This window comes from Benincasa hispida, unplaced genomic scaffold, assembly GCF_009727055.1.
Source record: "Benincasa hispida cultivar B227 unplaced genomic scaffold, ASM972705v1 Contig449, whole genome shotgun sequence".
Lineage (NCBI taxonomy): Eukaryota > Viridiplantae > Streptophyta > Magnoliopsida > Cucurbitales > Cucurbitaceae > Benincasa > Benincasa hispida.
Genome location: NW_024064860.1, coordinates 177,123 through 193,945, shown reverse-complemented (window position 1 = coordinate 193,945; position 16,823 = coordinate 177,123). Strand labels below are relative to the sequence as shown.

The following is a 16,823-nucleotide window of genomic DNA, read 5'->3' as shown; positions in this document are numbered from 1 at the left end:
TTGTATATATATAATTTCTATCAGGGGCGCGAAGATTTAATGTTGGAAGCAAATAACGTTTACTGTCAATTAGTTCATGTTTGGAATGCGACCTCTGCCCTACTCGACTTCACACTGCAATGCCGCTAAAATCATCAAATGGTCTAGGTTTTCGCCTTACAGGTTCTTCATTCTTCTATCTAGGCCGAGAAGACACTTTGTATAATCTGGAACAATAACGAAACCACACATGTTATTATACGTTCTCGATCCCAAAATCATATGTTTTCATGACATGTTGCTTTTGATTGTGCATTTGGTCACTACTCGTGAAGAACTAACTTAACTGGGTATATTACTCAACTCTACCCTATATTACCTTTTACAGACTTTGTAGTAACTGAACACAGCGTAGCATGGCAGAGTTCGGACGTCGCTCACATGGCAACCATCCAAACTACACTATTCACTACGCACATGCATTTTTGTACCACACCGCTAATGTTTTATAGGATACATTGGTTTTGATAATAAAATTTTTTATACTAGTTTTTTCTCATCTAATTAATAAAATTTATCATATGTTCTATTGAATTATCAACCAAATTATCTCATGCACTAAGAAAATATCTACGTATGCATGTCGTAAAAACTAACCCATCTGATGATTAGTGGGTCATGCAGTCAGTAGGGCCAGAGTCGCATCCAACATCAACCATTAGCATAAACGTTATGCTTCCAACATAAATCTCTCCGCCCTGATAGGAAGATGAGGACCTAAGCAGAAACTAACTCATCTGATGATTAGCGAGTCATGCAGTCAGTAGGGTTAGAGTCGCATCCAACATCAACGATTAGCATAAATGTAACATTGGACTAGAGAGGTGCAACCATACATACCCTGTTAGTCTCTAGCATAAACATAACGTAAGATTAGGCCTGGAGGGGTGCAACCATACATGCCCTACCAATCCTGGAAGCATAAATTTCTCCACCCTGATAGGAAGATGAGGACTTAAGCGGAAACTAACCCATCTGATGATTAGCGGGTCATGAAGTTAGTAGGGCCAGAGTCGCATCCAACATCAACCATTAGCATAACCATAAGTTTAGACTGGAAGCATAAGTTACACCTAATTAAAACTTGATTTAACGTAATCCTGAACAAACATATGCATGGGGTCCCTTGTAGAGAAACTGTTCTAAACATGTAATGCAATATAACAATTAACATAACCATGCAACATAATAAAGGTACACTACCATAGAACATTTAAAGAGAGGGTGAGATAAACTTCTTACCTTGACTGTGATCTAATTATTCCTTATTATTCTTTATGATTTTATCAGTAGAGTTTTCCTTTTTTAAATCAAAAGAAGAAATTTGGGTAGCACTTTACCCGAGCTTTTCTCTTTTAATCTCACAGAACTTCCTCACTCACACTTACTTTTTCGCACAATTCTTTGTTACTGAGATTTGTTTGAGAATGGGTTAAATATTCGGCAAAGGGTCCTATTTATAGTAGTTTTCAGCTCTTCTTAGTGTGACAAATCATCGTATAGGTGGCTTCTTTAAAATTACTTATGGTTTAAGGATTCCTCTCAATAAGACACCTAATAATGGCTAACGTTTGCCCTTACGTCATCATTCTTTGTTTCTATTCAATTTTGGGGTTTTTCCATGTATAATCTATAAGATCGTGGCCAAATTCAACGCATAATTTGTACTTCTGTCCAAATCTCGCTCACTCTACTCTTAAAATCTCGCTCTCTCCCATTTTCTCGCTAGGAATTCACTCTGTCCAGCTTTCTTGCTGGGAATCCCGCTCTCTCCACTCTCGCTCTCAAATTTTCTCTTCCGTCTCGCTCTCTCCAGCTTTCTCGCTCCCGCTCTCGCTCTCGCTCCCGCTCCCGCTCTCGCTCCCGCTCCCGCTCTCGCTCCCTCGCTCGCTCTCGCTCTCGTTCTCGCTTCCACTCCCGCTCCCGCTCTCGCTCTCTCGCTCGCTCCTGCTCGCGCTCTTGCTCCCGCTAAGAATAGCTCTCTTTACTCTCGCTCTCTCCAACTTCCTTGCTTCAATTCTCGCTCTCTCCAATTTTCCTTCAATCTCGCTCTCTCTACTCTCGCCAGCCTCAATCTCGCTAGCATCGCTCGCTGGGTTTCTCGCTCTCCAATTCTTTCTTCGATCGCACAGTTCTCTTCTCAGAATCTCGTTTTCTCCAGTTTTCTCGCTGGTGTGGTTCTCGCTCTCTCCCACTTTCTCGCTCCCCCTCGCTCCCTTATTTATTATCTTTTGGATAATGAATAAATTCCAATTTCAAATTTTTTTTTCTTCTAAATTTCCACCCTTTTAAATAAAATTTCGTCCTGCTTATTATTTGACATTTAATTTCCTGTATGCGTACAAATCTGGGTCGTTACATTCTTACCCCCTTAAGAACTTTCATCCTCGAAAGTTTCTTGGTTCTTAAAATGATAAGGGTATTTGTCTTTCATCTCTTCTTCTCGTTCCCATGTAGCTTCTTCCACTTGCTAATTTCTCCAGAGAACCTTCACTAAACTTATTTCCCGACTACAAAGAGACTTCTTCTCTTTTGCCAGGATGCAAACAAGTACCTCGAGCTTGGAACAACACGCTGAGAGAAGCCTTAATCTCGTGGGGTTTTTCAGAAAGTCAGGTCTAATTTGTTTTTCAAAATGGCTCTATGTTGATTCTATTACTCATCTATGTAGATGATGTTATCGTAATAGAGAACGATGCCTCTCTTATTAGAAAGCTAATTTTAGAGTTGGATAATCGCTTTGCTCTCAAACATTTAGGCATTCTGAGTTATTTTTTTGGACTCCAACTTAACTACTCAGAAAATTGTATTATATTTAATTAAAGTAAATATGTGGATGACTTGCTAAACAAGCTTGGACTTATCGATTTAAAGCTCACTCCTAACCCCATCGACACGTTGCCCCTGGACCCTAGGGTTATAATCGTGAATAATAATAAATATTTCTTCATTTGATGCTTTTTTAATGGATAAATTATGGATTTTAGATAAATTTTCGAAATAGATTAAGCAAAGAATATATCGATGGGATAAGATCATTCATTAGTTTGACAAATAAACATGTAGATAGAGAGGGTTTACACATTGCCCATGTAAACGGTGTCAAAATGTGATAATGAAATAACCTCGTGATGTCGAATGTGATTTATAAACATATGGAATGGTTCACCTATAATAGGTGGATATATCATGGAGAAAACTCAGATTTTTCCTTTTTTAAACCTAGGAAAACAGATAAAACATATAATGAACATGCAGAGGTTTCTCATCAAAATTTAGGTAATGCAAATGAAAGGTTTGAACTATGTGGATTGCCTATGGTCCCTATTTAATTGTGACTACATACAATAGTTATGTTATTAATGGATGTCACTATCACATAAAGTTATCTGACAAAAATAAAAGTGTACAAAATAGTGGGGTTAGTTTAATTGCAAAAACAATGCCAGTATCTAGCTCAATAGATAAAAATCCTATAATTGGAGACAAATCCTTTTATGGGGTGATACAAGAGATTTGGGAACTAAATTATAATACATTTAAGGTTGCAATTTTTAAATGTGATTGGGTTGAGAACAGTGGTGGCATCAAAACTGATGAACTTGGTTTTGTGTTAGTTGACTTATATAGAATAGGCCACAAGAATGATTTTTTCATACTGGCATCCCAAGCAAGACAAGTATTTTATGTTGAGGATCCAAGTGATGGTCGATGGTCTATTCTCCTTACTCCACCATAAAGAGATTTTGAGGATCAATACAATGATGATGAACTGGGAGATACTACTCTAGATTGTCAAGGAATTCCTAAAGCTATGTTAGATATTGAATCTAGAATTAATTTAGATGAGAACACTTCGACATATGTATGAGTTGATTGTGAAGGCACATGGATTCCTAAAGAGTAAATATAAAAAAACTATTAGATTGTAGAGTACACTTTATTGAATATAAATATGAGGTTAATTAGTATATTCAATATCATCCTAATTGATTTTGTTTGATATAATTCTTTTTTCATGTGAATTGAATCTAATAATTAATTAAATATACGAGCATAAATATTTCATGTAATCATAAATTAAAAGTTGTATTATTTAATATATTTAAGTTAGATCATTAATTATAATTTCTATTAAAAATAAATAATTTAACTTAATTACAAAACAGAAGTACTAAAAACTACATAAATAAGCCTAACATAGTTAGAATATCAATAACTAATAACTAATATTTAAAAACAACAATACTTTGATAGGGTATAATAAATGTTCACAAAATTTATGTTAAATAGTTATAAAGATAACATTTAATATAAACACGAACCTAGTATGACTAAAATTAATTTAATCCTAAATTCTCACATTGAGTACGAAGAGTATATATGTATGTATATATATATATATGGATGTATATACATGTGTATATATATATATATATATATATATATATATATAGTATATTATAGTAAATACAAATTTTGTAAAGTGAACAATGATGATGCTATGTTTTATTTTATTTTATTTTATTTTTTGTTTGCACAAGATATTGGATTGCTAAACGGAGAGATGGACTTCGTAGTTGAAGGTCAAGACACATAAAATAAAACACCACATAAACGAATAAAACACAATAAAGCACCACACAACTCAAAGGGAAAGCATCATGAGGAGAGAGAAGCTCTCTTTAGACTCCGCCAAGTGAAGCTCGGGCCATTTTAAAAATCTTAGATCAAGCAACCATACTAATTCATATTAATCACTTAGGAAAGATGCAAAGTAGCACCGTGCGTGCATATTACATTCGTACCACCTGTTGGTTTAAAAACCAGGGATCTGCACAAAAAAAATCTCACGCACTCTGATATATATTTGAATAAAATAGACAAAACAAAATATTATGGAAGCAAAATATATTAGTGAGAGAAAGAAAAGTAATAGAACTCCCTATTTTTTATTCAATTGATGGATTTACATTTATAGTCTAATATCAACAAAATAACCACAAACCACTAACATAATGCTTACTAAAAATAGCAATGTGTGGACTTCTTCTTCCATACGATCCGGAAGATTCGGTCTTGAATCATGACCGGATTATTAGCTCACACGACTCCTCCTAATCCTGACATGATTCTAAATCACGCACACCAAGTGGCTGATGCATAGCAGCTAACTTCACTCCTGTCAATGCTTTGGTCAGTACATCGGCTCGTTGTTCTCCGGTGTTGACAAATTTAACGACAATTTTCCCCTTCTCGACACATATTGAATGAAATGAAAGCGTGTATCCATGTGCTTACTGCAGCCATGAAATACAAGATTCTTCATGAGAGCTATCGCGGATTTGTTGTCCACAAAGAATGTTACCGATCTTGGCTCCATTACGGTTAACTCGCGAACAAGGCTTCTTAACCACCACGTTTGGCAAGCCGCGGTAGTGGCTGCCATGAACTCAGCTTCGCAAGATGAGAGTGCCACCGTCTTTTGCTTTTGCGAATTCTATGCAACCAAGTTTTCATTTAAGTAGAACACCATTTCACTTGTGCTTTTCCTCCTATCGAGATCACCGGCTAAATCACTGTCAGAGTAGCCAAATATATTGACTTCTCGGGGACCTTTCACATAAGTGAGCCCAAAGTGAATTGTCCCTCTCAAATACCTATGTATTTGCTTGACCACCTTGTGATGCATGGCTGTAGGCCATTCCATATACCTACTCGCCATCCCAACAGCATATGAGAGATCCGGTCTTGTGTTCAGTAAGTATCTAAGACAACCAACGGTGCTTCTGTACTCCGTAGCATCAATTGGTGCTCCTTCCATGTCTTTGTGAAGTTGTGCCTTGGGTTCCATCGGGTACTTCGTGGCATTGCAGTCAACCATTCCGAACTGAGACAACATTCTTTTGGCATAAGTTGGCTGTTTGAGCAAGATTCGACTCTTCTGTTGTTCGACTTCAATCCCTAAGTAGTAATAGAGAAGACCCAAATCACTCATTTCAAATTTTGCCATCATTTGTTGCTTGAACTTGTTGACTTTTTCGGTGCTACTTCCCGTTACAATGAGATCATTAACATACACTCCAACAAGAACACTTTCTTCTCATTCTCTTCTTGTGTAGACTGCTTGCTCTTGAGTCCATTTCCCAAAGCCAAGCTATTTGAGACTCTTATCAAGTCGAATGTTCCAAGCTTGTGGAGCATGTCTCAATCCGTAGAGAGCCTTCGACAACGTATACACCTTGTGTTTCTAGTTTGGAACCTTAAATCCCTCCGGTTGAGTAACATATACTTCCTCTTCCAACTCCCCAATGAGAAATGGCAACATCACATCTAGATGGTGTACCTCCCAATTTCAGTTTGCAGTGAGTGCAAGAATGACTCGAACGGTGTCAAGTTTTGCAACCGGTGCAAAAACTTCTTCAAAGTCGATGCCTTGTCTTTGTACATATCCTTTAGCAACCAAACTTGCTTTGTGCTTGACAACTTCTCCATTAGAGTCTTTCTTCAATTTGAACACCCATTTTAGACCAATGGGTTTGTGTCCCAGTGGAAGTTCGGTTAGACTCCATGTGTTATTCTTCTCAATGGATTTTAGCTCGTTCTCCATTGCTTCGTACTAGCGGGCCTCGGTCGCAGCTTCTTGGTAGCAAGTCGGTTCTTCGAACACCACCATCTTCACCGCCTACAACTTCGTCTGTGTTGGCGTAGATGTCAGCGAGAGATCTTAGACGGACTGGTGTGTTCGTCGATAGAGTAGATGGACTAGTCTTTCCAATTTTGGGTATCTCGGCTATTTGTGGTGCGGCATTTTCGACCCCGGTTTCTGTATCCTCTATATTATCGGCCTTCTCAAAATAAAATTTGTCCATCATCTGAAACTCAGGAATCTCCTTTCTGTCATTAATGCCTTCGTTCCAAGCCCATTCAAGATTCTCTTGAAAAACGACATCTCTACTAATTTGTAGTTTTCCACGGCTCGGGTCATATAAGCGATTAGCTTTGCATCCTTTTTCGACACCAAAATATACCATCGGCGAGCTTCGGTCGTCGAGTTTCTTGAGATGAGGGGTTGTGTTTTTTACATATGCCACACAACCAAACACTCTCAAGTGTGCAAGATATGGCTTTCTCCCCATCCAAGCTTTAAATGGTGTGCGTTCTCCAAAGGCCTTTGTTGGAAGATGGTTTAACACATAAACTGCGTGTCTCACCACCTCTCCCCAAAACCTTGCTGGTACGTGCATGCTTTTGAGGAGTGATCTCGTCATCTCCATTACGGTGAGGTTACGACGCTCTACGATGCCATTATGTTGCGGTGAATATGGAGCAGTGAGGTGTCACTCGATTCCTTTTTTTCCACAAAATTGAGTGAACTCCGCAGATAAGAACTCGCCACCTCGATCTGTCCGTAACGTTCCGATCTTGTATTCCGTCTTTTTCTTAATCAAGAGTTTGAATTTCTTGAATGCTTCGAGTGCATCACTTTTTGGCTCCAACATGTACAACCACATCCATCTTGTGGAATCGTCAACGATCAGTAGAAAATATTTGTTGCCAGTGAGAGTACATGGTGAAGTCGGTTCGCAAATATCGGCATGGAGGAGTTCTAGTGGCTTCTCTGCTCAATAGGTTGATTGGCGCGGGAACAACAACCTCGCTTGTTAGGTAATCATGCACACTTCGCATAACTTGTTCGGTTGAGCCACTAGTGGTACTCCAACTGCTAATTTCTTCTCGCCCATGAGCTTCAAGTCATGAAACTTTCATGGCATCTCCCGACATTTGCACCTTCAAGGTTCTCTTGTTCAAGTCATGAGCCAAGTCTCGCGTGCCACAACCATGTTGGATCTTCTAGGCTTATCAGAAGGCAGACTTGCTTGAACATCTTCAAGGTTATCTTGTACAAGCGATTTTTTGTTCGCTTCACCGATATCAAGAGCTTCTCGCTCCTGTCAGACACTTTCATGGAATCTCCCGAAATTTGCACCTTGTTTCCATCTTCTTTCATTTGCCTGATGCTTATGATGTTGCTACGTAGCTTTGGAATGTAGTACACCTCTTGGAGAGTTTTCTGATCACCGTTTTTGCACTTGCACACGACCGTTCCTTTTCCCATAATTTGAATTGTTGATCCATCGCCGAACTTCACCCTCCCGGAGACGCTTTTCATCCAATTCTTGGAACTTCTCGTGATGGCCAGTCATGTGGTTACTAGCACCGTTGTCAAGGTACCAAACGTCATTATTTTCTCCATTCTTGTCGTTGCGATACATCTCCGGCAACAACCGCTCTTTGCTGAGTAGTACGACATCCTCCTGATCACGTCTAGTGCTGTCTCTTATACACATCTAGATGTGTATAAGAGACAGGATCTAGTGTGTGTCCCCTCCTATGACACGACCATCATCAAAGTCGGTTCTTCATCGGTGGTGCAAGTTAAATGAGATTCGTCGTCACAACCTTTTCCACGGCACTCCGACGCGTAATGTCCCATCTTGTTGCAAGTGAAGCACTTTATATGACTTTTGTCACGAGTGCCATTTCCAGTGTTGTTAGTTCCTCCCGCACTATTTTGACGCTCCGCGCCACAACCACGACCACGACCTCATCCTCGTCCTTGCCATCTTCCACGATCACTACCACCGGATCCGTGCCCTTTGTTCACCAAAGAGTTTTCACCGCTATTCCCTTTCTGTCTTACTTTCCACTCGGCATGGGTAAGTAGGAGTTGTCCATCAGAGTTGTTGTTTCCTCGAAGCCGCGTCGTACGTTCCTTGTACGCCTTCATTTGTCTGATCATCTCTTCAAACAACATGGTTTCGAGATCTAGGAATTGCTCGATTCCGGCAACGATGGGGAAATATTTGTCGAGGATGGAGTTCAGGAGCTTCTTGACCAATGATGAATCCTCAGGTGAACTCATACCATCTTCACCCGCTCGTTGCCCAAGTACCTCGTCTTGAGACTATCCCATATTTTCTTTGTGGTCTTCTTCTTCGCGATTTGTAGAAGCACGTCTTCTGGGATGCATTGGAGAATGTACGCGCGCGCCTTCTTGTCCTTCTTCACATCAACTTCGGCTCCTCTCGCCGACTCTATCGCCTCCCAAACTCCTTAGGCGTCGAGGATTTCTTACGCCTTTATCGCCCACACCGTGTAGTTATCAGGAGTGAACATCGGGTAGAGAATTGGCACTCCGCCGTTCTCCTTCGCTTGCTATGAGATGCTCGACATCTTCATTGGACGGTGGAAACTGCGATGAGAAGATAACCTAGCTCTGATACCAAATGTTGGTTTAAAAATCAGGGATCTGAACAAAAAAAATCTCACGCACTCTGATATATATTTGAAGAAAATAGACAAAACAAAATATTCTGGAAGCAAAATATATTAGCGAGAGAAAGAAAAGTAATAGAACTCAATGTTTTTTATTCAATTGATGGACTTACATTTATAGTCTAATAACAACAAAATAACCACAAACCACTAACATAATACTTACTAAAAATAGAAACGTGTAGACTTCTTCTTCCACACGATCCGGAAGATTCGGTCTTGAATCATGACCGGATTATTAGCTCACACCATTCGTGTGCAATATAAAACCCAAGCTAGAAGTACTTATGTTAGCCCATACACATGCTTGTAATCAATGGGCAAATATTCTCAAGCATTGATATAGACCCAAAATGAGAATAGAGAAAGAAAAGAGAAGAGAAAATCTATTATTTACAAGAATGGGTTAGTGTCTGTGGCGCTAGGGGAAAATTTGGCTCTCTATTGATGGATAGTGCCATGATGCTCAATGCGTCCTTACTCTTAAGAAAAAACGCTAATAACACTAAAAATGTGCTATCTTCCTCTACTTAATTCAGGGGTCATTCTTTACTTTAATTTGTTTATTTGGTAATTTTACATATCTCGGACATCTAAGAGGCAGAACGAATTGTTAGAAGAAAAATAGTGCTAAAATGGACGAAAACGAAGCTCAAATACATCAAGGAGAAAGAAGGATAAAAATTAAGAAAACGCCAGCACCGAACAATAGTGCACAACGTCGTGCATGGCACATTTTCCCGAGAACCACAATTTTTAGAATCTAAAAATATTTTGGTGTGTGTGTTTTCCATGTCTAGGACAATACGATACTCATAAATTTAATTATCGTATTGAAAAATGTGTATATCTAAGACCAAGTAGTTGTCGCAAAGTTTATAAATGTTTTAAGTTCATCGGGAAAAATATTTATCTTGAGATATGTGGTGTTTAATGAGACTGATTTTCTATATAAGGCAGTCAAATAGGTGCTTTGAAATAACCTACTACCTTATATAGAAAATAACCTATCAATTTGCAGTCTCGAGACCCATTGATGTACACTAGAAGGAAGTCAAATAGGTGCTTTGCTATATAAGTGGCTTGCGACATTATGGGTTTTATATAAATCCTACTTTTGATCTCCCAATCTTCGCTTTTTTAGATGTTGACTGGGCAACAAATGTGGATGATCGAAAATCCGTGGCATCCTACTATGTGTTTCTTGGTGGTAACTTAGTGTCGTGGTCCTCTAAAAAGGAGTCTATTGTTGCACGGTCAAGTGTCGAATCTGAATACAAAGTATTAATTCACGCGCCTGTTGAAATCATATGGCTACAACAACTCCTTTTTGATATAGTACCGTCACATAAGTATGTTCTAGTTTTATGGTGTGACAATCTAAATTAAGAAGTCAAAAAGTGAACAAGCCAAGTCAAAAAGTGAGAAGTCACCCAACCCCACACAATCAGCTATTCAAGTTAGACCAGACTACTCAAGTAACTAAGTCTATTAAGGGAAAATTCAAATAACAAAGTTTGTTAAGAGAAAATCTTAATGGTTGTTGACTTACCAATTTTTGTGTCCAGTGTGTATTGTAGTTTGTTATATTTTCAGTTTTTGCTCTTCCCATATTTAGTGATTCGCTTGTATAAATGTGGGTGGGTTGCTATCAATAAAACCATTCAAAATTTACAAAGCAGTTCCTTCTTTTCGTTCTAGTTAATACCTTTTCACAGATCTTATAGTCAATGAGGAAATTAGAACGTTTTAAATAAAGAGAGATAGGCTCATTTATAGGTTCTCGAACAGTTCATCAACATCTATGTTATCTTGCATCTCAGGAAAATCATCACTAACATCAGGAGGAGCAGGCATAGGGCTTACAATACATGACACATTAGCAATAACATCATAAACAACATCATTCAAATGATTACAGATTGCTTTAATATTTATATCTTCTAAAGTTTTTGTAACGAAATCGATAATTAAAGAATACAAAAACAAATGTAAAGAAAGATGGACATTTAGATATATGTGGTTCATAGTCATGGGACAGACGGAGAACAATATTAATATTATTAGAGGGAATGTTCTCTGAATAAAAGACGGTGGCATTAGGGTTAGAGATTTATATAGCGCATCTCTATAAACCCTATGATTATAATCGTGAATAATCATAAATAATTATATATGCTAAGTATGAATTTTGAATAGGTTTCCTAACCTGCCCAGGGCACGCCGCCTCTGGATCTTGGCTTGCTGGCCTATAATGACCCAGATTTGTATACATACAGGAAAATAAATGTCAAATATTAAGCAGGACGAAATTTTGTTTAAAGGGGTGGTAAATGTAATACCCTAACCCTAATTTAGAAAGCAGGAAAACAAATAAAATATATAATTAAGAATGAAAAATAAATAAATTTAATAGAAAAATCGGGTGAAAATTTAGAAGGAGAAAAATATGAAATTTATTTATTATCCAAAAATAATGAATAAGGGAGCAGAATCAGGGAGGATTAATTAGAAGTTGGACGTTAGCTAATTCAGGAGACAACGGGCAGTAGATAACTTTTTGTTTGGGCACTGCTCATTGGAAGAATTGGAGGTGAAAATTAATTGCCCATATATTCTTAAAACTTGAAAGAGTTAAAAAGAGGAAGTGGAGTCCATAAGCAGTGAAGGCAACTATGCGTGAAAACTAGCGATTTTGGAGAGAACATTGGAGAGAGCGAGAGTAAAGACAGCAAGATTCTCAGCGAGACAGTAGGAGAGATTGAGAGCGGGAGCGGGAGTGAGACCAGTGAGAGCGAGAGCGAGATCAGCGATAGCGACAGCGACAACGAGAGTCACGAGAACAAAGCAAGAAAGCTGGAGAGAGAGCAAGATTATGAGAACAGAAAGAGCGAGATTTGGACAGAAGCATGGATTATGCGTTGAATTTGGCTACGAACTTATAGATTATACATGGAAAAACCCAAAAATTGAATTCAAAAAAAGAATGATGACGTACGGGCAAACGTTAGCAAAGATTAGGTGTCTTATTGAAAGGAATCCTTAAACCCTAAGTAATTTTAAAGAAGCCACCTGTAGGATGATTTGTCACACTGAGAAGAGCTGAAAACTACTATAAATAGGACCTTTTGCCTGAAGATTTAACCCATTCTCAAAACAAATATAAGTAACAAAGAATCGTGTGAAAAAGTAAGTGTGAGTGAGGAAGTTTTGTGATGTTAAAAGAGAAAAGCTCGGGTAAGGTGCTGCCCACATTTCTTCCCAAATTTCCTTCTTGTTTAAAAAGGGAAAGCTCTATTGATCAAATCATAAAGAATAATAAGGAATAATTATATCACCGTCAAGGTAAGTAGTTTATCTCACCCTCTCATTAAATGTTCTATGGTAGTGTACCTTTATTATATTGCATGATTATGTTAATTATTATATTGCATTACATGTTTAGAACACGTTTCTCTACAAGGGAAACCATGCATTATGTTTGTTCACGATTACGTTAAAATCAAAGTTTTAATTAGGTGTATGTTATGCTTCCAGTCTAATCTTACGTTTATGTTAATGGTTGATGTTGGATGCAACTCTGGCCCTACTGACTGCATGACCCGCTAATCATCAGATGGGTTAGTTTCCGCTTAAGTCCTCATCTTCCTATCAGGGTGGAGAAATTTATGCTCCCAGGGCTGGTAGGGCATGTATGATTGCACCCCTCCAGGCCTAATCTTACGTTATGTTTACGCTAGGGACTAGCAGGGTATGTATGGTTGCACCTCTCTAGTCCAATATTACATTTATGCTAATGGTTGATGTTGGATGCGACTCTGGCCCTACTGACTGCATGACCCTCTAATCATCAGATGGGTTAGTTTTCGCTTAGGTCCTCATCTTCCTATCAGGGCGGAGAGATTTATGTTGGAAGCATAACCGACCACCATATGTTATTATACGTTTTCGGTCCCAACCATATGTTTTCATGACATGTTGCTTGTGATTGTGCATTTGGTCACTACCTTACATGAGAACTACTTACTAGGTATATCATATACTCATCCTATATTCTTACAGACATTGTAGGTAAGGACACGACGTAGATGGCAGAATTGGACGTCACTCAAATAGCCAACCATCAAACTCACTATTATAGGCACGTGCATTTTGTACCACCACGCTAATGTTTTATGGATCCTGGTGTTTTGATAAATAAACTTTTTATATAGTTTTCTATCTAATTAATAAAATTTAGATATGTTCTTTGAAATTTTCACCAAAACTCATCTCATGATAAAAAAAGTCTAAGTATGCATGTCGTAGCGGTTGGATCATAATGTGTAAGGATCCAGTTGTGATAGTTTGGTATCAGAGTGTTTGGGCCAAATAGGCTCTATTGCATTAGAAGAGTCGTTGTTTTTTATGGTCGGCCTGTTAAATGATGCCTATAGCTACGCCAAATACGCTGGTAAGTGGAATTTTCGAACAAGTAATTTAGTAATAATTTAGTAAACATACGTATAAGTTAAAAAAAAAATTGATTTGAGAATACAGGACGTTCCATCCTTCAATATTTGACGAATCATCCGTGCATCCAATTATAACATTGAATTGGATAGAAATAGAACTAGTTTCCACTACATGAACATCCCAGAAGAACAGAAAGTAAATTGTGTCACCTTCATGTTAAAAGACGATATAAGGTTCTGGTGGGAAAATTGTAAGTTGTTAATATCAGGACATAAATTCGGGATGACCCTTATCATCCTAGACATAGGTGATTTTGACATAATACTAGGTATGGACTGGTTAGCAGCAAAATATGTAAGCATAGATTGCCATAATAAAGAGGTCATATTCACCTTTCCAACAGGAACCAAGTTTAAGTTTAAGAGTTCTAATACACCATCAGCCCCAAGAATAATTTCAGCCTTAAAAACTAAACATTTGCTCTACCATGGGGCTTGGTCATATTTAGCAAGCGTAGTAGATTTACGAAACCAAAAGGATGAAATTAAGGCCATTCCTGTAATAAGGGAATTTAAATATGTATTCCCAGAAGGGTTACCAGGTTTACCACCTAGTCGAGAAATAGAATTTCGTATAGATCTAATTCATGGAGCTGAACCAATATCTAAAGCACCATATAGAATGGCACCTGCGGAATTAAAAGAATTCAAAATACAGTTACAAGAATTGTTAGATAAGGGATTTATACGCCCTAGCGTGTCTCCATGGGGAGCACCTGTTTATTTGTTAGGAAAAAGGATGGATCAATGCGTTTATGTATAGATTATCGGGAGTTGAATAAGTTGACAATAAAGAATAAGTATCCACTCCCACGCATTGATGACCTATTTGACCAATTACAAGGAGCCTCAGTATTCTCCAAAATAGACTTACGATCTGGATATCATCAACTACGAATCAAGGAGTCCGATATACCCAAGACTGCTTTCCGAACAAGATATGGGCATTATGAATTCGTTGTGATGCCCTTTGGATTAACGAATGCCCCCGCAGCCTTCATGGACTTGATGAATAGAATTTTTAAGGACCATCTTGATAACTTTGTGATCGTATTTATAGATGATATTTTAGTCTATTCCAAGTCAGAGGCAGAACATGAAAGAAAAACATCTTAGGGACGTTCTTTCCATAAAAGAAATGAAAAGTTGTATGCCAAATTCTCCAAGTGTGAGTTTTGGGTGGGACAAGTTGCCTACCTAGGGCATATTGTAAAGCAAGAAGGAATCTCAGTGGATCCTGCTAAGATTGAAACGGTTATCAACTGGCCTCGCCCAACAACAAGTCAGCGAGGTGCGAAGCTTCCTTGGATTAGCAGGATATTATAGACGATTTGTGAAAAACTTCTCAAGTATAGCATTACCCTTAACTAACCTTACTAAGAAGAATAATCCTTTTGTTTGAAACCAAGCATGTGAGGAAAGCTTCTAGGAACTAAAAGAAAAGTTGACCACGACCCCTATTCTCACCATACCTGACGGATTAGGGGGTTTAATTGTGTACAGTGACGCATCGAAGAAGGGGCTTGGTTATGTATTGATGCAACACGAAAAGGTAATAGCATATGCTTCAAGACAACTAAAACCTTGTGAACAAAATTATCCAGTTCATGACTTGGAGTTAGCTGCCGTAGTCTTTGCTTTAAAGATATGGAGACATTACTTATATAGGGAAAATATCCAAATTTATACAGATCATGAAAGCCTTAAGTACTTCTTTACCCATAAAGATTTAAATATGAGGCAACGAAGATGGTTAGAATTAGTCAAAGACCATGACTGTGAGATCCTCTATCATCTAGGAAAAGTTAACATTGTTATTGACGCTCTTAAGCAGAAATCAGCTCATACAACAGCTCTAAGTACCATCTCCAAACACATAATGGATGACCTTGAAACACTGAGATCTCACTAATATTAAACACCTTCACAACTCGAATAGCACAGTTAATTGCAAGACCTACATTAAGGCAAAAGATAATTGATGCATAGCAAATAGATAAATACCTAAACAAACAATTGCAATCAGAGAATGGAGAAACCAATCAATTCTCTATAGCCCCAGACTCTACACTTCTCTACCATGGGCGTCTATGTGTACCAGATGATGAAGAAATCAAGAAAGAACGACTAAAAAAAGCTCATGAATCACACTTTTCAATACATCCTAGGAGTACCAAAATGTATCGAGACTTGAAAGCACATTACTGGTGGTGTAACATGAAAAAGGATATAGCCGACTATGTAAGTAAATGTTTGGTTTGTCAATAGGTGAAAGCTCTACTGCAACGACCACAAGGACTTCTTCAGCCTTTAAATGTTCCAGAATGAAAATGGGAACATATTTCTATGGACTTCATCTTAAGACTCCCGAGAACTGTTAAAGGCCACAACATGATTTGGGTGATTGTAGATCGACTCACCAAATCGGCCCACTTCTTAACATGCAAGACTACTCACATTACAAAAGCACTAGCTCAAATGTACTTAAAAGACATCCGGATACATGGAATCCCAGTATCAATTATTTCAGATCGAGACCCTCGTTTTGTCTCCAAATTTTGGAAAAGTTTGCAGAAAGCAATCGGTACACAACTAAATTTCAGCGCAACCTTCCATCCACAAACTGTGGCCAAACAGAACGAGTTAATCAAATCTTAGAAGACATGTTGAAGGCATGTACTTTGGATTTTACTGAAGCATGGGATTCACAGATACATCTTACAAAATTTGCTTATAATAATAGTTATCAGGTGACAATTGGTATGGTTCCCTTCGAAGCCTTGTACGGGAAGAAATGCAGATCCCCTATACACTGGGATGAAATTGAGGAGCGAACACTACTAGGACCTGAATTAGTGCAGTAAACATCAGAGTCAATTAAGCTAATTCGTGAAAGAATGCGAACAGATCAAAGCAGACAGAAGAATTATG

At 38.1% G+C, this 16,823-nt stretch overlaps 1 protein-coding gene across 1 annotated transcript; it reads right to left on the bottom strand.

The window, feature by feature from the left end:
* Positions 1-5,539: 5,539 nt before the first annotated feature.
* Positions 5,540-6,243, bottom strand: LOC120069518 (uncharacterized mitochondrial protein AtMg00810-like). The gene is made up of 2 exons (XM_039021295.1): positions 6,120-6,243; positions 5,540-6,003 (listed from the first exon to the last, which is right to left on the bottom strand). The coding sequence occupies exons 1-2, from the start codon at positions 6,241-6,243 to the stop codon at positions 5,540-5,542; spliced, it is 588 nt and encodes a 195-aa protein (XP_038877223.1).
* Positions 6,244-16,823: the final 10,580 nt, after the last annotated feature.

Coding starts and splice junctions, on each gene's coding strand:
- LOC120069518 (XM_039021295.1), bottom strand. CDS start 6,243: ATGCTCCACAAGCTTGGAACATTCGACTTGATAAGAGTCTCAAATAGC. Junction 6,004..6,119: donor GAAAGTGTTCTTGTTGGAGT/GTATGTTAATGA, acceptor ATTACTACTTAG/GGATTGAAGTCGAACAACAG.